The sequence below is a fragment of the Podarcis pityusensis genome, assembly GCF_964106645.2.
Source record: "Podarcis pityusensis genome assembly, chromosome: 14".
In the NCBI taxonomy this organism is placed as follows: Eukaryota; Metazoa; Chordata; class Lepidosauria; order Squamata; family Lacertidae; genus Podarcis; species Podarcis pityusensis.
The window spans coordinates 28,248,822-28,270,921 of NC_138039.1; the positions used below are offsets into that span (position 1 = coordinate 28,248,822).

At 47.9% G+C, this 22,100-nt stretch overlaps 1 protein-coding gene across 1 annotated transcript in view; it reads right to left on the reverse strand.

Moving 5' to 3' along the window:
- Positions 1-1,997: 1,997 nt before the first annotated feature.
- SMAD6 (SMAD family member 6) overlaps positions 1,998-22,100 on the reverse strand; it is a 55,685-nt gene continuing 35,582 nt past the window's right edge. The window contains exon 4 of the mRNA XM_080982177.1: positions 1,998-2,821. Within this exon, the coding sequence (XP_080838303.1) occupies positions 2,280-2,821 (542 nt within the window). The 3' untranslated portion in view covers positions 1,998-2,279. The remainder of the gene's footprint in view (positions 2,822-22,100) is intronic.

Here is a 22,100-nt window from a genome sequence, read left to right on the forward strand (position 1 = left end):
GCTAAAGTGGTGCTTCAGATTAAGAACAGTTTCAGGTTAAGAACGGACCTCCGAAACAAATTAAGTAATTAACCCGAGGTACCACTGTATAGGCTTTTCTCAAGTAGAAATTTGCTTACCTACGAAGCTGGCTCAATAGAAATATTTGCAGTTTCTTTGAATGGAGATAATGTAAGGCCCCCCGCAAGGATCCTGAAATCATAGAGGCGAGTCCTCGCAAGAAAGATCTAGACCAGTCCCTGCCCAAAGGAACATGCCCTCCTGAAACCCCACTCCACATGCAAATCTATGCAAAAGCACTTACAGAGCAAAGGGCTGGATACCCACATCCCAGAATCCTTGGTAGTTTTTTTTATCTTGGCAAAACTCCGTATTGGGGGGAGTCATTCAGAAGTTCATCACACCGAAAAGAAAACTACCCTGCAGTGTCTTTTATCTAGGACTGTTGTCCCTTTCCTGCAGTTGTGGAATTTTGCCCTGAGTGGTCAGTTGAACTCCTTGGGAGTCTTGCATTTAAAAAGAGAGAGAAAAGAGATATGTAGTCCTTAAGGCTATAAGACTAAGCTAGAGTGTGTGTGCATGTAAAAAGCTGCAGATGGCAGGAAGCTCAGAGTGCCTAACAGATCTTGCTGCCTTTCCCCACAGCCATCAAAGGAAGAATTAACTATGCACAGTGTTGAAAGATATGCTGATTGGCTGCATATTATAGCTTTCCCCCACTGCTCCTGTTTAGCAAAGGCTGGTTCTTTAGCTGTGGTGACAAAAGTGAAAATTTGTGCCGTAAGTCCTCTTGAGTCACTTGAGAACAAACACTTGGGAGAGGCTCATTTTGGCACATTTAAAAACATTTAAGGGAAATTTTACGGAAGGGCTGTGTGGATCAGTGGTAAGCACCTGTTCTGCATGCAAAAAGCCTCAGGTTTAATTGCCAGGCAGAGCTGGGAGAAACTCTTGCCTGAAGCCTGGGAGAGCAGCTTAGTATCAACAGCACTGAGCTAATGATCTGGCATGATATGACACAACTACCTATTTAAATCAGCCCCTTAATTTCAAACCATTTGGAATACAGGCTTACTTTATTTAGAGGGGGAAACCAAAGCTCAGTGGTGGACCACATGGTTTAAGATGCAAAAAGTCCCAGGTTTAGGCCCCAGTGTGGGAGGGACCCTGCCTGAAACCCTGGGGAGCTGCTGCCAGCCAGTGTAGACAATACTGAGCTACACCAACCAATGGTCTGAGTAGGTATATGGTACCTTTTACCTACTGGGAAAATCCATGATCTGTAGCAGGGGTAGGCAACCTAAGGCCCGTGGGCCGGATGAGGCCCAATCACCTTCTTAATCCAGCCTGCGGACGGTCCAGGAATCGGTGTGTTTTTACATGAGTAGAATGTGTCCTTTTATTTAAAATGCATCTCTGGGTTATTTGTGGGGCCTGCCTGGTGTTTTTACATGAGTAGAATGTGTGCTTTTATTTAAAATGCAGCTCTGCGTTATTTGTGGGGCACAGGAATTCGTTCATTATTTTTTTCAAAATATGGTCCGGCCCCCCACATGGTCTGAGGGACAGTGGACCGGCCCACGGCTGAAAAAGGTTGCTGACCCCTGATCTGCAGGCTGCAACACGACAAGAGGCTGGGTTCTGTATGATTGTCTACAGCAAAATTGTCCGTGTTCTTGATTATCATTGTTTAAGAGTAACTAAGGCCACCCAGGTAAAACAACTGTTAGGTTTGGGGAGTGGAGAGAGAAAACTTGCAGGCGCAAACTTCTCAGCTCCATTTTGGACTTCAAAATCCCTTTTTGTTCATATCCTAGAAGTACACGTTTCCTTACATATTCTTCCTTTGTTTTAAAAATTAGACACTTTCGGGCAGGGGGGCAAAACCTATAATGCAAATACTTTATTATCAACGAGTGTCCGGTATTAGCTTTTTCTTTCTTTCTGGGTATTACTATTTTTTTTAATATAAAAAACTATACAGCCCAAACATGGCGCTACTTCCATTTTTTGCTGTATAATTTTTTTTCCTCCTTAAAAACAAACACAACTGTATTGAAAGACCTCTAAGCCAAAGTGCATTTTCCTTTTTTTGTCCATATACACATTGCACCATACATAAATAATTACATTGTAAAAATGACTCCATAATTACAAGTATAATATATATTTTCATATAATATATAAAACTTTATATTAAATCTAGGTAGATGATATTTGGGGATAAGTCTCGTGTCCCACTCGGCTCTCCTCCTTCTCCTCCTCCAAGGCTGGAGCGGCTATCTGTGGTTGTTGAGCAAAATCTCCAGCCAGCAGGGGCAGGAGGTGATGAACTGTCTGGAGTAGGAAGGGCCCCAGCCTTTTGCAAAGCTGATCCGGACACTGTTAGGGTCGAAAGGCCCGTCGGGGTACCCCAAGTCCGTGGCGTGCTGCAAGAGGCAAGACTTCTCGTAGTCGAAGACCTTGATCGAGTAGCCAGGCATCACTTTGCGCACGATGAGAGTCCGGCAGTTGGGAATGTCCAGTGTCGGGGAGTTGATGAAGATGGGGTGCTCGCTGCGGTTGTAGGCCCACACGCCGTCCTGCTCCTTGCTGAGCAAAATCCCATATCCAATCTTACTTCGAGTCCGGCGGACAGTCTCGTTCCTGTTCTCCAGCTGCAGCTGTCCCAGGCAGAAGCCGTTTCCTTGAGGTAGGTCATAGAAGATACTGACGGACTGTTCGTACACGGTGTAGAGGCGCCCGACGCGCGTCCGGTGCTCCCAGTAGGCGACATTGCACCAATGGCTTTGCTTAATGGCGTCAGGGGACATGCTGGCATCTAAGGAGAAGAGGAGACGCAGAAAGGGCAGGTTAGTTTCCAAAGCAGCAAACCTCATGATGCGTGTTCAACTGGCGTCAGAAATGGACCTCTGCGACCCAAATGCAGCTTATCCCAAATGCGCTCGGGATTTTGTGTGTGCGATTTGCAAACCAGTTCAACTGGACTTTCAACAGGGCTGCGTTAGTGACAATCAAAGATTTAGGACTTAAAAAGGAGCGTCGGGAAAATCCCCCCTCCTTCCCTCCCCCCTCCTTCCCTCCCCCCGGTTCCTTTCCCTGCCCCTATTCTACGGCCCCAGGAAACAGAGGCAGAGCGATAACCCAAGGGTTGCCTCCCATTGCCCCACTTGCAAAACTGCGCAGCCCAGGAATCGACATCCTTGAAAGGGGCCCTGGAAAGGTGAAGCTGCTTTCAAAACATGTAATCTGGAGAGCTCAGCAGGCTCTTTTCCAAAAAAAACCATTCGGGGGATTCCAAGGATGACCGTAAAATAAACAGAAAGTCCTCCTGCAAGCACCCTATCTGCGTCAATTCCCTGGCCGCCCCGCCTTTCGCTCGGCTCTTTTCTGCTGCCACAGCTGAACCACACTCAAGTTCTGCACACGCCCAGCATCTCCTGCCTCTCAAGTGCTCAGAGGATTTATTTCCCTGACTCTGTTAAGGAGGCTTAAGGCTGCCCACCCCCACTCCACACCCCCTGTGCCAAACATCGCTGTTCCTAGCTCAGGAAGAGCCACGCAGATAAGTCACAGCATCTCCAGCTAGGACTGAGAAATATCCCTTGCCTGGGAATCCCACAGAGAGCTTCTGCCAGTGTAGACAATGCTGAACTAGATGGACTCAGTAAAAGGCAGCTTCCCGTGTTCCTCTGTGTCCAAGAGTCTGCAAGCTTGCAGATGCCACAAGAAGCTTACTCTAGTCAGCAGCGAAAGCTTGTAAGACAGGAGACCTGGCTCCATTAACCAGTTGTGGGTGGAAGTCCAGAGGTTTTACACGGCCAGCCCCAATATTGCAAACATCTTCATAGCCCCAAGACAGCTCAGTCGGAACTTAATCTTGGGGTCAGGGATTTGAGCTCCACGTTGGGCAAAAAGCTCCCTGCATTGCAGAGGCTTGGACTAGATGGCCCTTGCAGTCCCTTCCAACTCTACGACTCTTCTTTGGTTCATTCTTTGCTCCCCATGCTTGCTCTGGAGTGTGGGAGAGCACCTATACTGTTCCAGGGCAGTTACTGTACACAGAATCCCAGGCTCTGTGCCCCACAGCCCCTGGTAACCCAGTTTGTAAATGGGATCCTTTTTTGTTGTTCTTCTTCAAAGATTGGCAGTGTTGGAAGGGTTCCAAAGGATCATCCAGCCAACTCCCTGCAATGCAGGAATCACAGCTAATCCCAAGAGTCTTCAGGCATCCAACCTGGTGGGCACAAGGCTGGCAAAGATTGATCCAAGGCTATTGGTCCTTGGTACCTTCCAGATATTTTGGCCTCTGCCTCCCACCAGCTGTCAAGCGCTGACCAATTCTGATGAGGCAGATTCCAAAACATCTGGATGACACCAGGCTGGAAGGAGAGTCTGCCAGAGGGCAGTGGAAGGGCCAAGGCAAGTTCAAGCCATCATGACTCCTCTTGAGTCTCAAAGATTCTCACCCACTGCCACCAAAGTTCAGTGAAAATCCACAATCCCCGTCACTTTCTTCCCCAACCAAAACAGCTGGCTGTCGCCTTCTATTCTGATTCAAACTGTAGTTCAGAAAGAATGCCAGAGATAACCCTGGAGTCTGATACATATTCCAACCCAAACGTTTTGGAGGATTCCTATGGAAACATTTTCCCGGAACTCTCCAAAATGCTTTCCCTTCTCCTCCAAGGAACTCTGTCGAAGAGATGGGAGCCCCTTCCTTTCTGAAAGCGTCTCCCCTGCCTGTATACCATTTCCCTGGCCAAATGGGGCTCAGCCACTTAGAAATGCCAGGCTTCGATTGGTAAGCAAACAGAGAATCAGAAGGCAAACAATGATTCTCTGCCTGCTCCTGCGTGTGGGGACTGGTCTCTCCAGCTCTGGCCGGACTTGGCTCCACCACTGTGGCTGTGCAGCACCAGGCCAGGATTCTCGGTTCAGGGCGGAGCTACGGACCTGGCAAGGAGCTGGTATTCAGCTCCCTGACAATCTATCACGAGACGGCGGCCTCCTGACCCCTCTGCCTTCATACCTTCAAGTCCGATTAACTCGCACACAGGCTGATGCCATCATTTTGCTTGAGAGATTCCATTGACTCACCGGATTTCAAAAACAGGGGCCTAGTGCCCCTGCCCCGCCCCACTCCACACTGCCCCCACCTTCCCCTTTCATTCTCAAATTTCACTGGCAGGGGAAATATAGACCCCGCTTGCCTGGAGAACAATCTCTGGAACTGTGCAGCTTTGTTAAAAGAGTGTTTTAACTTGAGAGTTGTAACTCTACAATTTTAAAGGGGGAGAAAGGGAAGGGAGGGGGTGGAGATAATGGTACTTTCCCCACCTCTCAGCCAGACAATGCAACAGGCTTAATAATCCGGCTGGTGCAAGAAAATGGTTTCATGTTTTGGCAATCAACCAAGCCCTTGGGGATTCTCAAGAGTAGCAGTCGCGGGGGGGGGGGGGGTGTTCTTTTTCTTTTTTTAAGTGCATACATGAAAACAGCTTTTCTTCTTTGGCTCATTTGCTTGTGTTAATAATTTCCCAATCGTTTGGTAGATCAGTTTGCCCTGAGCTGTGATCCCTTTGACGTGGGATTTATTTGGACAGTTTATGATAAACAAGTGAAACAACAACAAACAAATGGAACACAAAGAAAAATGGAAAATGATTTTGTGGGGGTGGGGAACTGTAGAAACACAACAAAGCAGGCCTGGCAGAAACTCCCAAAATTAAATGCATTTAAAATACAGAGGCTTGGGTGACCTAATTGATTTAAAAGACCTGGGTGACCAGAAAGGGTGAATGAAAAGATGGAAAGTTGGTCCCAGGAGAACCTCCCTGCACAGGCTATTCCAACTGGAGTGCCACTGCTGACGGTTGCCCAGCTGGCTTCATTTGGTGGGGGCACCCAAAGGTTTGGGTAGCCTAACTATGGCAGAAAGTGACTTTGGCCTGTTCCCAAGTTACCAACAGCAGTGGTTCTCCAAGTGGGTGGTACTGCTCCCTGAGGGGTGGGGTACTGAGGGGGGCACTGGGAGTGTAAATGACTACCAAGACTTCTAAAAGCTGGCATCACTGGACCAAGTTCATCAATGTTGTTTGATTAATTCAATTAAATAGTTTTAACTGGATTTTGAATAAATGCGCAATTCACTGCTGCTGTTTTGAATGTTATTGTGTTGTTCTCTTCCTTAGTGAGTCGCGCAGACCACTATTGTGAACAATGCTCTTTATAGGGTAGAGCAGCAGACACTGGGGATGGGTTTAGGGAACCAAGCATTTGAGAACCACTGGCTTACAGCTTTAAATGAGATAAAGCCAGCACTTTAAAATGATGAGCTGGAAACAGACTGAGGTGGTGATGGGGAGAGAGTAGAGCTGGCGAAGCACAAGGTCGACCCACTTAATCTCACATCCCTGCTTTGGACCCCTTGCAGTCTCCGGACCTTTCTTAAAGGCTGCCCCATGTATAATGCAAGAGTCTAAACGGGACGTTATCAGAACATGGGGAATAGGAGCCAAGGTATCACCATCCAGGTAAGATGACAGGTTGCAGATCAGCTGATAAAAGCCACGTTGAGCCACAGAGGTCACTTGAGCTACTAATTCCATTGCTGTATCAATAAACACCTTTAGATGGCAAAGCCAATGTTTTTTTTGGGGGGAGTGCAACCCCCATCTAGAACAGGCTGCTCACCTGTATATGTGCATATATATACGTCTCTCTGTGTGCATGTGTTGATAGATATAATTGTGGAATCGAGAGGTAATAAAAATGTATTCTTTCTAGGAGGAAGGAAAACAAAAGCACCTCAGATTTTCCAGTTTTCCAAAGGAGGTGTCCCTTTGAGACCCAGCACTTAGCCTCCGCTCTGAGGGGAAGGATTCGAAAACCCGAAGGCAGCTTAATTGCCCAACCTTGTGGAGGAAGATGCAGTTCCTGTTGAACTCTGAAACCCATTCAAGGGAAATAACATTGACTGGAGGGATGGGGTGGGGGCGGCGGAAGAGACATGGATGTCACGTAACTTAGGGCTTCCAGCCAGACCCCTGGAACTCGGCCACCTGCCTCCAACCAGTTTGCTTTGGGCTCAGAAAGCAACAAGTGGCTTTGTGGCAAAAAATTCCACGGGCAACTTCCTTGTGTGGGGGAAAGGATGTCATTCAGAGTCACCTGATGATAATAAATGCTGAGACTGTTGACCAAAAAAAAGGGGGGCTTCTCTCCACTTTGACAAATGGCAGTCTTTTCATCCCTGAAAACCATGCAGGATATAAGGGCTGCTTGCAACCTGCCTGGAAGAAGAAAACTCCCTCCGTCAACTGACATGAAGATCTTGGATGAAGGACATGACTTCCCAGTGTTGTGTAGTTGCTACAGTGCTCTACTAGGACCAGAGTTCATATCTCCACTCTGCCATGAAGCTCACTGGCTGGCCTCGGGCCGGACACCAGCTCTCAACCTAACCCACCAATATAGATGGCATTAAAGAAAGTTTAGGAACGCGGGTGGCGCTGTGGGTTAAACCACAAAGCCTAGGACTTGCCGATCAGAAGGTCGGCGGTTCAAATCCCCGCGACGGGGTGAGCTGCCGTTGCTTGGTCCCTGCTCCTGCCAACCTAGCAGTTTGAAAGCACGCCAAAGTGCAAGTAGATAAACAGGTACCGCTCCGGCAGGAAGGTAAACGGCGTTTCCATACACTGCTCTGGTTCGCCAGAAGCGGCTTAGTCATGCCGGCCACATGACCCGGAAGCTGTACGCCAGCTCCCTCGTCCAATAAAGCGAGATGAGCGCCGCAACCCCAGAGTTGACCACGACTGGACCCAGTGGTCAGGAGTCCCTTTACCTTTACCTTTAAAGGAAGTTTGGACAAATTCATTGAGGAGGAGGCTATCAATGGCTACCAGCCACAATGGCTCTATGCTCTGCACCAGGGATAGTAATGTTTATGAATACCTGTTGATGGAGACCACAGGGGCAGAGGGTGTTCCTGTGTTCAGGTTCTGCTCGTGGGTTTCCCACAGCTATCTGGCTGGCCACTGTGAGAACAGGATGCTGGACTAGCTCAGCCTTGGTCTAAATCCAGCAAGGCTCTTCTTATGTTCTTACTGTTTTTAAAAATAGTAGAGCAGCTCTCAGAGGTATCCTTCAGATTGGACTTCTTACTGTCCGAATCCCCTTTTAATTGACACCAAGCACAATCCTTGCTTCTTTATTTAATTTTACCCTGCATTTAGACAACTCTAATTCTCGGCAACAAAGGTCCGTATAGTTAAAGCTATGGTTTTCCCAGTAGTGATGTATGGAAGTGAGAGCTGGACCATACAGAAGGCTGATCGCCGAAGAATTGATGCTTTTGAATTATGGTGATGGAGGAGACTCTTGAGAGTCCCATGGACTGCAAGAAGAGCAACCCTCTCCATTCTTAAGGAAATCAGCCCTGAGTGCTCACTGGAAGGACAGATCCTGAAGCTGAGGCTCCAATACTTTGGCCACCTCATGAGAAGAGAAGACTCCCTGGAAAAGACCCTGATGTTGGGAAAGATGGAGGGCACAAGGAGAAGGGGACGACAGAAGACCAGATGGTTGGACAGTGTTCTCGAAGCTACCAGCATGAGTTTGACCGAGCTGCGGGAGGCAGTGGAAGACAGGAGTGCCTGGCGTGCTCTGGTCCATGGGGTCACGAAGAGTCGGACACGACTAAACGACTAAACAACAAGAACAATTATCAGCAAAGATAAGTGGGATTCTGGGAACGACTTGAGACCCAGACACATATTACTCAGATGGAGTAAATCTGAATGCTTTGCCTTTCCCTTATCTATTCTGCATTTCTTTAAACTACAAAACTTTTGCACAGTGTATTCTGATTTTGCTCGCCATAAGGCGAATCAAGGGACTGTGCAGGGCATCACATCCCCGCATCCAACCACTCCGAAATTTATTCTGTGACCCTTCTTTTGCTCTAGAGACCACGCTGCATATTTTCTCATTCATAAGGCTCAGCCCACGACGAATATCCTCAGTAAGAAGTAGCTGAGTAAGGAAGAAGTAAAATTCCCCCTGCAGAAAATGGTACTTTAAAGCCAGAAAATGTAGTCGTCAACCTCCGCTGCCCCCCTCCCGCATCCTGCCCCAACACTGCTTCGAATCATTTTCATCAAGCCAGTATACTTAAAATACCTCAGCCTTACAAGTTTCAGCTGGAATGCATCACTATAAAACAGAGCTAAACCCTGCCTCCAGAACTATCCCATTACATTAAGAGCTCCAATGGAGAGCAAGGGACTTATCTGGTGGTGGAAAACTTGCAAGAGGCATGGCCTGCAACCAACTCCGCCAGCTCCCTCCCTCCCTCCTCAAAAGCTTTCCCTCCCTCGTTATTTCATTATTGTGCAGGAGGCGAGATTGGCAGGTCCCAAGACAGGCGATCCGTGACAGGTTGGGGGGGGGCATTGTTGGAGCAGCGCTTTCACAGCCCCAAACTGCTTGTTTGTACAAGCCAACTCTTCAGAGACATACCTTCGGAGTTAAGTCAGCTGTCAGCTCGCTTTACTCCCCGCACCCCTCCCTCGAAAGACCCCTCCCCGCCTCTTTATGCTGCTCCTTGAGGTTGAGTGCATGGGCGGAGGACACACACAGAGAGGGCCCACGGCAATCGTGGTTTCCGTAAGAGCTGCCCCCCAAATTTTGCCAAAGGGAAAAAGTCAAAAGGACTTCAGAGGTACCTCTTGTGGGGCGGGGGGAAACTCAGGGATTATAGGGAAGCCAGAAAGCAAATCTCCCGAGGGTAGGGCTGTCCACACACCCCTAGTTTCAGAAGTGTGGTTACAGGATGGTTTGGCAACGCTGAAATGCTTTGCAAGGCTTCGCATCACTATTACATTTAAGATCATTGGTGCTTTCACCAACAGATCAGTGCTCTGACAGTAGAGAGACAAGCAACATGTGACTAGAGCAGCCTTCACCAACCTGGTGCCCCCCAAACTACAACTTCCATCATCCCCAGCCAGCTATATGGCACGGGAACTGATGGGAACAGAGCCGCACTGACTTCTGGGGGCTGATGGGAATTGTAGTCCGAGACATCAGGTGATATCATCTTGGCGAAGGTTGGATTAAACTGTGAGCCTCGGCTGATTGCGGAGGACCCCTTAGCCACAGGAGGGTGGGTGGGTGTCCCCAACACAATGGATTTGTGCAAACGTTTTATCCTCCGGCCTCAGAGCTGAAGTGCAAAATAACATGCAGCGGTTCTGCAAAAACTAAGCACTGCTGTGCTATTTCATTTTTAAAAGACAGAACTCACCAGCTCCTTTTTAAATGCCCTTCTTAGAAAAGCATTCCCCTGCCTGCCCCCTTTTGCTGGCTTTATCTCTCCCTGATCCTTGGAGCGTGGCCCAAAGCCAGCGCTGGTTATTAATTAATCTTGAGGGTGCAAGTTACATTCCTGGCAAGTCTCACCACTTCCTGCACTGGCTGAGGCAGCGGGCATCGTTTGCCCTGCGCTTCTGATAATAATGCAACCGCAAGACCTAGCGTTCACAGCTTGTTACCCACAACAAAGAAACCCCAAACTCTACAGACGTTTTTTCCCCTTTTGCATTTTTTGATGGAAAGCACACAGTTAAAAACAGGGAAAGAGGGAGAAGCCTTGAAGAGAGGCGTGAGGTTTTACCAGGAATGCCACAATGGCCTGTGACCACCTGGCGCGCCCCCAGGTGGTTTAAACTACAACTCCCATAAGTCCCAGCCTGTTTGGGAGCTATAGCCCAAAACATCTGGGAGGCATCAGGCTGGCCTTGAGAGTTTAGAACAGGATGAGGGAAGACAGAGCCTAGGATCAAATCCCCTTTTGGCTGTGGATGTCTCCGGAGGATGCAAGCAACACTCTTAGGCAGGGGTCAGCAACCTTTTTCAGCCGTGGGCCGGTCCACCATCCCTCAGACCATGTGGTGGGCTGGACTATATTTTGAAAAAAAATTATGAACGAATTCCTATGCCCCCCAAATAAACCAGAGATACATTTTAAATACAGTGGTACCTCAGGTTACATACGCTTCAGGTTACAGGCTCCGCTAACCCAGAAATAGTACCTCGGGTTAAGAACTTTGCTTCGGGATAAGAACAGAAATCGTGCTCCGGCGGTGCGGCAGCAGTAGGAGGCCCCATTAGCTAAAGTGGTGCTTCAGGTTAAGAACAGTTTCAGATTAAGAACAGACCTCCAGAACGAATTAAGTACTTAACCCGAGGTACCACTGTAAAAGCACACATTATACTCATGTAAAAACACCAGGCAGGCCCCACAAATAACCCAGAGATGCATTTTAAATAAAAGGACACATTCTACTCATGTAAAAACACACCGATTCCCTGTCCGTCCGCGGGCCAGATTGAGAAGGCGATTGGGCCGCATCCGGCCCACGGGCCCTAGTTTGCCTACCCCTGCTCTTAGGCTTTATACTACATTGGCTCATCCTGGAAAATAGCCCACTATTACAAAAATCCCATCTTCTGCTTGACCAACTTTTTGCCTCTGGTCCTGCCCACTGCTACTCACATGCGGCCCCCAGAAGCTTGCCTGCAAGGGAGTGTGGCCCTCAGGCTGACAGAAGTTCCCTGCCCCTGTAACAGACAAAACACCTCAACAGGCAACTCAGCAAACAGGGAACCAAGCCACCCCACTGCCAGGATGAAGCTGGGGTACCTGAGAAAACTGGCACAACCATCATTACTGAAAATGTAGACAGACAACATGAAAGCTTGCTGCTCTAAAGAGCTTGTGACATGGATGTGGGCGGCAGCTAGGATTTCAATAGCCCCGTAGTCTTGAAAGATCTACATCTGTGGTACAAGACTTTGGCTACTGCAGAAAAAGTAATACATAAACTGCACATCTCCAGAGAGATGAAGGATCCAGGCTGCTTTTATGTCATCTGGTGGGCAATGTTAGAAACTCAGGTATATAATCTAGGTGCCAAATGGCAGCTCAAATCTCGGTTACAATTGCCACACAACGGAAGGCCTATTCGCCAGGCGGTTGGACTAAATGACCCCTGGGATCCCTCTTTCCAACGCTACAATTCTATGATTCTATTATCTGAGCCACATTGTTTGAGTGTAACTTGCTCTTACAACAATTCACATGTCCCAGTATGCAAGAAGGAGAAACACACACACATTTCCACAGTGGAAGTGGAAATGGTATAGACTAAGACATAGGTTTTTAAACTGTGGATGCCAACCTGATGCCCAGAAAGCTCCACAAAGTCGTAACTGGATCTGTGTCAGTAGCAAAATGTGCTTGGCGCCTGGCTAATTTCAAAACTGCTGGTGGGATTTTATTTCCTATGCTTCGGACTTGGATGCTCAACATTCGCCATCCAAGTCATCTTGGGAAAGAGAGTGTCTTGATTTGAATCGGTGTGTGGTTGTTTCTTTCTCTTATTGTTTTCATTGCTTGCTTGCTTTGCATACGGTGCAATGCTACCGCACTTTGGGGTTGTTAGTACAGTGGTACCTCGGGTTACAGTCACTACAGGTTACAGACTCCGCTAACCCAAAAACAGTACCTTGGGTTAAGAACTTTGCTTCAGGATAAGAACAGTAATTGCGCCACTGCGGTACGGTGGCAGCGGGAGGCCCCATTAGCTAAAGTGGTGCTTCAGGTTAAGAACAGTTTCAGGTTAAGAACGAACCTCCAGGATGAATTAAGTTCTTAACCAGAGGTACCACTGTAATGGCGATTAAGGAAATTTACAAAAGGAATGACAACAACAACAACAACAACAACAACAACAACAACAACAACAACAACGCAGTGCTATTTTGGATTAGGACTTTTGCAGGGCTGTGATCCTGTGACCTCAGTGCAGCTTTGGCAGAAGAAGAGGGGTGAGCCGAAGGCCTAAGGAAAGCAACCCCTTCCCACACCAAAACCAACACCAGAGGCAGAGGAAAATCAGAAAAGGGGTGTGTGAGAGAGACATCTGATCTGCTTGGCCATTACAAATCGGAGGGTACATGAAGATCTGTGATGGCATATGTCAAAGTTCTTTTTCTCTAAGGTTTATTTCCTTAAGAGGTCCTGTCGATTTTGGGGGGGGGGGGGAGCAAGAGAAGAGAAGCTAGACAGGACGTGACAGCCACTTTCTCCCCCCGCACACGGACAGAGTTGGTGGCAGCCATCGCAACACTGTTAGGAACAAAACAAAGCCGGAAACAAAACTGCACGGTTCACATTTTTAAAAAACAGTGCAAAGGGGGGGGGGGAGAGAGAGAGCAAGCACACACAAACATGGGATTAAATCAGCCCGTCTCTAAACTGGCACCCTCCAGATGTTTTGGGCTGTGATTCCCATCAACCCCCTCAACATCACGGCAGTGCTGGCAGCGGGGGCTGATGGGAGTCGTGGTCTGAAACATCAGGAGGGCGCCAGCTTGGGGAAGGTCTGAGTCGAGTCAACATCTGCAAAAGATATCCCCGCCGAACCAAAGAGCAGGATTTCATTAAGTAAATTGCAACTTGGCACAAATTCTGAAAGAAAAAAAGGGGTGGGGGGAAGCCACAGTCAAGCCTGTAATTTAAGCCCCGCTTTCAGGGTGATGGCATGACTGCAACAGACTCCGGCTTCCAAGCTGACTTGAAATAAAATAACCGCCTGCCCCCCCCCCCCCCGCTCCTGCAAGCTCCACCTCAACGAACCACAATGTTTGCAGGTAATTATAACATTAGGAAGAGCCTCCCTGCTGGGGAGATAAAAAGGAGAGTCTGGAAAGCAGAGAGAGGATGGAGGTCCCATCTCTCCAAAGCCGCCATTGTCATCTGAAACAAATTTACCAAGTGACCAGGAGTGTAACTCTCTGGGGAGAAGCTTTTGACCACAGGGGTGAGCTCCAGAGTTGCTCAGCTCAGCAGCTTGCCGTGCTGGCACAACTACCCAAAAGCACACAAAAACTGAGCGTGCAAAAGGGAGTCAGCAAGGGCTGAAACGGTAGTCCAGGAGCCAGAAGCAGGTGTGCAAAGTCAGTCCAGCAGGATGTTCAGGCCCAGGTTCAATTACTCTCCTCAAGCCCCAACCACACTGGAAACAGAATTAGTTTGCTGCAAGCCGAGAAGGTGGTTTGATAATGCTTTCCATTAGTCTGGTTGCTTCTTTCAAGGCAGTTGTGCGAAAACTGGATGCAATCCCTTCCAGTGACTCAGCAGTGTGCAAATGCTCCCCACCAAAAGACCAGGAGGAACCTCACCAAAGGAAAATCACACACACAAACACACAAAACAATGCCACCTAAAAATAAACCAACTCGCTATCAGCTTGTTGCCTGCTGCTAGTGGGCATGCTTTATTGCTTCAACCCTGGCAGAAGATTTCAGCTCTCCCAAAGTTAACAAAAACAACCTTCCAACTTTCTGAGTTAAATGCAAAATTGGTAGGGGAAAAAGAAGGAGCAGCAGCAGCCCACATCACCAATTATTTGCTTAGACTGGGCTTGGCTTCTTGCAATTTTCCTGGCACTTAAGACTACAGTCTGTTATTTTGGAAGGCTCTCCACTGTATACAGAGCTCAGAAACCAGCAAGCTGACTTCCTCCGTGGTCTAAACATCCGCATGCCGTCCCTAGCTGGATAAAACTGTGCACTTCAGGAAACAGCACAAGAACCCTCAGTAATTCTGTGTGTGGAGAACAAACAGGCATCACCAAGAAAGCAAAAGCAAGATTTCTAAAGCAGAGCCTTTCTGTGATCCATTCAACAGGGGGTTGTGATTGCAACACAAGCCATTTTATCCAGCTTCCAGAATATTATCTATTGCACCCACTGGATGCCTGAGGATCTCAGCATCACTCCTCAAATGAACAAGCACCTGACCCTTATGATTGCAGAGATGAGCTTGTTAGGTGGGGTGGCCCAAGAAGCCTGAGTCCTGGATCTTTTGCTCTGGGCCCTAGATGTGTTGCCTCTTCCTACTTTCGGGAGGGGGGAGCCTCTACCTAAACATCTTATTGGGACATCCAATGAAGCTGAATGTTGGAAGATTCAGAGCATAGAGGAAGGGGGGGAACTTCATCACACAGAGCATAGCTCAACTATGGAACGTGCTCCCACAGGAGGCAATGAAGGCCACACCTTGCATTGCTTGAAAAGAGGGTTAGATGGATTCTCAGAGGATAAGGGAATCAATGGTTACTAGGCATGGTGTCTATGCTCTCCCTTCACTATCTGAGGAGTTGTGCCTCTGAATGCCAGTTCCTGGGAAATTCAGGTGGGGAGAGTGGCTGTTGCACTCAGGTCCCGCTTGCAAGCTTCCCACTGGAGTATTGGGTTGGCCACTGTGAGAACAGGACACTGGACTAGATGGGCCATTGGCCTGATATCGCAGGTTTCCTCTTAAGTTCTTAAAAGCTATTGGGTAACCCACACAGTTCAATCACAGAGCCCATACTTTGCATGCAGAAAGTCTCCCTTTTAATTTGCATTCTCTTCCGTTTCCCTTCTAAGGAAATTATAAGGCAATTTCAAACATTTACAGGACTCGTGACTTGAACCGGACTTTTGGAGAGGCATCTAAGCGACAGAGGATACTTCTCTTTTAACAGCTTTTCCTCTCCTTCTTAGAGTCATCAGCCCACCATTATCCTCCAAATTCCCCTCCTCCTCTTCTGATGTGCCACTTTGCAACAGAAGGTGCTCTCCATAAATCAATAAAGTGCTAACATTTTCCGCCGATGCCAAATGAGATCTTAAGTCTAATAAAACACAGCTGAGTGTTTTATTTGATCTGACCAATTACTCCACACTTGCTCTTGTGGAAAGTAATGTTCAGGATTACTAAATTTTGGGTTGGTACTGATGAAACTATTGCCCCTGACTGGGGCTGGTGGGAGTTCTGGTGCAAAACACCTGGAGGGCACCAGGTTGGGAGATGTTGTTGTGACAGGAAAGAATGAAGCATGCTTAATGGATAGGGAAAATGGAGACCATTTCATAAAGCGCAGAGAAGAGAACTCTTAACTCCTAATCTGAATTTGCATGGTACAAATCCAAATACAGTGGTACCTCGGGTTGCAGACGCTTCAGGTTACGAGATTTCGGGTTGCACACCACGCTTAACCTGGAAGTACCAGAATGGGTTACTTCCAGGTTTCGGTGCTCATGCAGAAGCACCAAATCGCAACCCGCATGTGCGGCACTGTGGGTTGCGAACGTGCCTCCCGCACGGATCATGTTCGCAACCTGAGGTTCCACTGTATGCAAAGTGCAGCTGACTGAGCATCATTCATGGAACAGATCTTTGGTGATAGGCAATCTGCAAGTGTGAAGGATCCTTTTGCCTGTAAATGTGAAAGGAAAAGCCTGTTTGGATGTTCCTTTTTTGCTCTGTGACCTTAAAAAACAAACCCTCTCATCAGGGCTAATACTATGTTCTGTCACTAGATGTCACTATTCTTAGTTTATAATTTGTCTACGCTTTTCTCTAGCACAGAAACAGAAGGAAAATGTACAGCAAAGCCTTGATACACTAGCATAAATTTATTCCATTTGCAGAAATGTGGGTCTGCAGGTAGCAGAATTTGGACTTTGGTATGGATTGAGAGAATATTTAATAAGCAGGGATAACTGAATGGAAAAACCCGACTCTTATTTCAATGGTCCTTTAATTTTTACATTCCCTGTTGTGTTTGCCCTCACAACTAGCCCTGTGAGGTAGGTCATGGCTACTTAGGTTCCCCATCCCCCGATGAGGAACTGATACAGTGACCTGCATAAAGCCACATAGCAAGACTACTGCGGATGTAAGGCTTGCATTGCAGTCTGTCAGATTTGTCCATTACATCAGGGTACTGGCCAGCTATCATTTTCTGCCTGGTTGATAAACAGTGTGAGTCCCAATTTAGGTCCAACGTTTCTCAAGTCACTCAACCTATTTCTTTGTGAGCTTGCCAGAGGCATCTGGTAGGCCACTGTGAGAACAGGATGCCGGACTAGATGAGTCTTTGGCCTGATTCAGCAACCAGCCTCTTATGTTCATTTATACCACCATCTGAGAGGGCAGGAATTGGGTCCTCTGTTTGCAGAGCAATTTCAACAGGACTGGAAAATGTAACTGGCTGTTTGCAAAGGAAAACACACACACACACACACACACACACACACACACACACTCCGCACAGCCTCTTCCTCCAACTCAGACTAGAGAACCTCTGAATGTCCCAAAACGGCTTCCAAAACCGGGTAACTTCCAAAGAAAACCATTCAGATGCGGCAGGGGGCATGAGGTTACTACAATATATTAAAAATAACAACAACTAGCAGTGCCCTGAGAAATGCAAGGAATGCGGGAACACTGGAATGATTTAGCAGGAGAAAACATTATGGGAGTGCAGGACTTAAATGCAGCCTTCCCTCCGCAGAGCCCATGCATTTGAAATGCCTTCCAAATCGCCACTGACGTTCCTCATGCACCATCATCTCACAGCAATACAAAGTCATACTCCGCAGGGCAAATAAACACGTTTCCTCTCTCCCCCCAACCCCTTTCCTCAATCTCAGCTTTTAAAATAAAATAAAAATTCTCATTTCTTAAGCTTTATGACTCTGCTCCGCTTGCAAGAAAGAAACAGTCCTTGGTGCCCCTGCTCAGAACTGCTGACATTTCAGGGGAATGAAGTGACCGAGCAAATTACTGCGAAGTCCCCAGGGCTTTCCAGATGGAAACTGCACTCGTTGCCGACGTGTTTGGAGGTGCAGAGTCTTTTTTCCCCCTTTGACGCAAGCGAGGGCTCCCGGTAATGGAAAAAAGGAGTCCGGTCTGTCACTTCGTCACTTCACGGTCCTGTGGCAAAGTGCAGGGGGGTTGTGGCCACCTAGGGATGGTGGGGAAGGAGAGGGGCACTGGAAATTGCCTGAAACCAATTCCTGCACAAGGAAACTTCCAGAGGGGGTGAGAGCTGTGTGTCAAATATAATGAAGGGGCTTGCAAGCACACGTTCCTTGAGCACTTTGGCCTGGCCGAAATGCGTCCTTGGAAAGTGAAAATGCCTCTCATTTCCTGGATGGATGTTGGAGAGGTGTGTTTGTGGCTTGTGCAGAAACCACTGGCCTTTGCGTGCCTGCAATCCAGCCTATTATGCAAAGGGTAGGGGGCACATCCATGGATAAACCCACTTTCGCCAATGACATGTGGCCCCCCAAAAAGTTCCCTATGAAGATATGTGGCCCTTCCCGTTCCCCTGGGAGATGCTTTCATGGTGCCCAGAGTCCAGTTCAGCAGCTGCAACGCTTACACAGAAGGTAACTTAAAACGTACGGACACCCCAAACCCCACCACTGCCGGGTCAAAGGCAGCACAGCTATGGAAGGGTGAAGGGGAACCAATGGAGTTTATTCCCTGTGAACTCCAGTAAGCAATGGCAGAGGCACTGGGCTGGGCTGGTGGGGCAGAAGACAGGGAGCCTGAGAGTAGGTAGCACCAGAGCAAATAAGTCCAGTTTTGTCCTCACTGTTAAAATCTACAAGTGCGACACCTGGGATGAAGAGGGAGGAATAGGGCTGAGCGATATCAGGTTTTCAACGTTGTGAAGCATCACCAGCTAATCATTGCAATACATCACAATGTTGAAAAGGAAAGAACACTTCCGCTGGCCTTGAAAGGCACCAGGGTGAAGTCGCTGCTGCCAACGCCTGGCTCAGGGATGAAGGAGGCAGCTCGCCCACTGGGTCGGAGAAGCTAAGGCAACAGCTGGCAACTCCCACTCTCAATGTACAGCTGGGTCAAAACACCATTGTGATCTGGCCCTCAAGCCTGTCCTGGGTGATGTACCAATACATTGCCCAAGCCTAGGGAGGAAACTGGCAGGCAGGGCCACCCCCTGGTCAGTAAGTGAGTGGCTGGCTGAGGACAGGCTGAGGTCAGTGGGGCAGGGCCCCCATTTGCCCCAGTAGACCTGCCTCCCCCACGCACAGTGAATATGCAAGCACAAGAGTTCCCTGCCAAATGTTAGCACAAGCTAATCAAGAGCACCAGACCCCTGGAGTCCTTATGGCCTTGAGGCAGGCCTCTCCAAGGTTGCTTTGTCCCAATACGGGCAAGAAAGGTTCTCAGAGAATGTGTAGTCTATTGGGTCCAAAATTAGCCTCTGGAAATATCTGTGTTTGGGTTGTTCCCAAAACTACTCAGCCTGTCCTGAAAAGATAGCTGAGCTAACAGCTCCGACCATGACTGAAGGCCTACCAAGTGCGTTTGTATAAATTTCAGGAAGTACTTTAAACATTTACACAACAAGTCATTTAAAGAGAAACCTGTTATGTCTCAAAAATGCAACCGCTAATCATTCTGGAGTTACCATCGGTCATTTCAGGCTTCCTTCCCCCAGAATATCTCCTTTTCAAGGACAGAAAATAAAGAATTGCTAAGGAATCTTCCTTTCTGGGCTTGAAACCTAACAATCTATATTCACAATGAACCCTATAGGAGCCTCCAAACCAGATTTTGCCAACCTGTTGCCCTCTATGTGTTTTGGATGACACCTCCCATCACAACAACAGCTGGGTCTGGTGGAAGCTGCTCCTTGGAATCAAGAAACATCAAAACCTGCTTGTGGGTTCCTGTTTCTCTGGCCCCGGAGACTATATCAGAGAAGGGCATTCATCCATTCTTGCACGCTTTATAGAATTCGCAACCTATTCAATCTCCTGCTTCTTTCCACAGGAGGGGAGCAGCCTGGGATACTTTGACCAGAATTCTGCAAAGAAAAGAAGATAGACAGAGAGGAGGGCCAATGGTCTGGATGCTGGGTAAAGGCAAAAAATAGCCCCATTTCGCAATTTCCTTAGAAACTAAGAATCATATGTGGCTGCAGGTTCCAAGTTTCTATCAGGGCCCAATGTGGGGCAAGAGAATGTGAGAAAAGGCTGAGTGCTGGATCAGGCCAAGAACCCCTTCATAGTCCAGTATCCTGTTCTCACAGTGGCCAACTATGTGCCCCAATGGGAAGCTCCCACTGTACTTTCCAGAACCTCCAGGCCTGCCAGTTACTGGGTCTAGCAGAGTCTGACTGGGCAAGGAATGGGCTCTCCTCTTTGGGGTCACGGCTTCCGATCTGCTTGGCCCATCTGTCCTGTCCTAAAATTTTGTTTAATCCCCCTTTAAATCTATTCCCATTTGCTACCATCACCACAACATCCAGGAGTGAATTCCGTACATAGCATAACAACCAATTTACTAGGCTCTACTGACAGTCATCGAGTAGATGTTTATAGGATGAATTCCACCGGGAAACCCCATTAAGCCTTAACCAGAGACCTTCGGCTGGCCGTAATGCAACCTTCAGCTTTTAACAGGGAATACGGAGAATCTTGCAAAGTGGTGCCGCCAAGGAAATGGCTAGACCTGAAGTAAGAACCCCATCAAAGAAAAGGAAATGAGTGCCCAGCCTCTGCTTGATCATTTGCCTACTCTCTTGACTTCCACCTGCAGTACTCTTCCCCAAAAAATGAGCAAAACTTGAAAGCCTCCACATCGCATCATTCACTTGCAAGGAGGGCCCATCAGCTATGCTGGCATTCCAGCTGATGACATCATCGCAAAAGGAAGAAATCTGATTTCCACCAGGGGGGAAACTAAGCATTTCTCAAAATAATCATCTGCACCCCAACTTTTAGGCAGCTGTTCTGTTTCCTCCATCAGGCTTTGTCTCAGGACAGTGTCCATTAACAGGGTGCCCTCCACGTCAGAACCAACCAAAACGTCACAAAATAAGTGAGCATGCTTTTGAGATCTCCAGAACCCTTCATCAGGCCAGATTCTGAACAAAGCAGTTTTCAGTCTCAAAACTGGTGAAATAGGGGTGGGTGGGTCCCAAAGCAAGTTTTTAGTATTTAAAAGAGGAGCAAGAGTGATGACAGCGAAACGAACTACCTCGCAAGGTAGCCGGGCTCTCCTTCATTGGAGGTTTTTAAACAGAGGCTGGACAGCCATTTGTCAGGGATTCTTCAGCTGTGATTCCTGTATTGCAGGGGGTTGGACTAGATGACCTTTGGGGGTCCCCCTCCATCTCTTACAATTCCAAGTTTCCACTACCGGAAGACAGGACACAAATCAACCAAGGAAACAAACATTTCTGCATAAAGCAACTTGTCATCCAGGAGTGCTGTCTCCCAAAATGACGCTGAGGAATTTTAGCATCTCATTGCTCCACCGGGGCTTGCTCCTCAAAATCTGGTGCCACTTCTAAATATTTCAGATATTCTTCCAGCCATGGAAATGAGGGTTGTTGATGGAGGTGCCAGACTTGGGGTGGGGGGAGAGCATACAAACACCAACTCAGCATGCCAACATACAAATAACGCACCCTGGACCTTACAGATTTCCCGTTAAAAATATGAACCAAATCTTTGGACACAGAGATGCTGGGGGGCTGGCTATATTCCAGCCCCACCAATATACGCCCAATGTTTATGATGTGCAACAGGGAAATGGAAAGACCCACAGACAGTTCACGTTATCAAATGCACAGCCAAAAACATGAGACAGGTAATCCTCTTCTGAATGAACGAAGCTCGATTAGAGATAATGAAATATAGAAACGCACATCCTCCTCCAAGTATTACATCACCATCGATTTCTAGATAGCTGGAATCTCCCGCTGATGGATTCATAGCCATCTCCTCCCTACCAATCAATTTACAACTGCTGCAAGGTTGCTGAAACGCTGCCTCGTTTTCTACTTTTTCTTTCTTTTATGAAGCCAGGATGGCTGCTTGTATATGCAAATGCGGTGCCGAAATCCACAAAAGATTCCAGTGCGCGCAAAATACCGCTTTGGGAATTCACGTTACGCCCCAGGCAACATGTGTTTACATTAATGTGAATGGGGGAAAGGCACTCGCGGAGGGGAGGGAGGGGTGGAGAGCGCATGAAAACAGTGAGCATTTCAAAAGCAACAGACCCAGGAGCAGAGAGCTGGGGAGGCTAGGAGCACCGAAAAAGGCCGCCGGGCAGCATTAAGGAACAAGCGAGGAACATGCAGCAGCAGAAACAAATGCCAATTCCAACTCCGCCAGGCCCCTCTCTGCGCGCAGAGTTTTGCTCCTGCCTT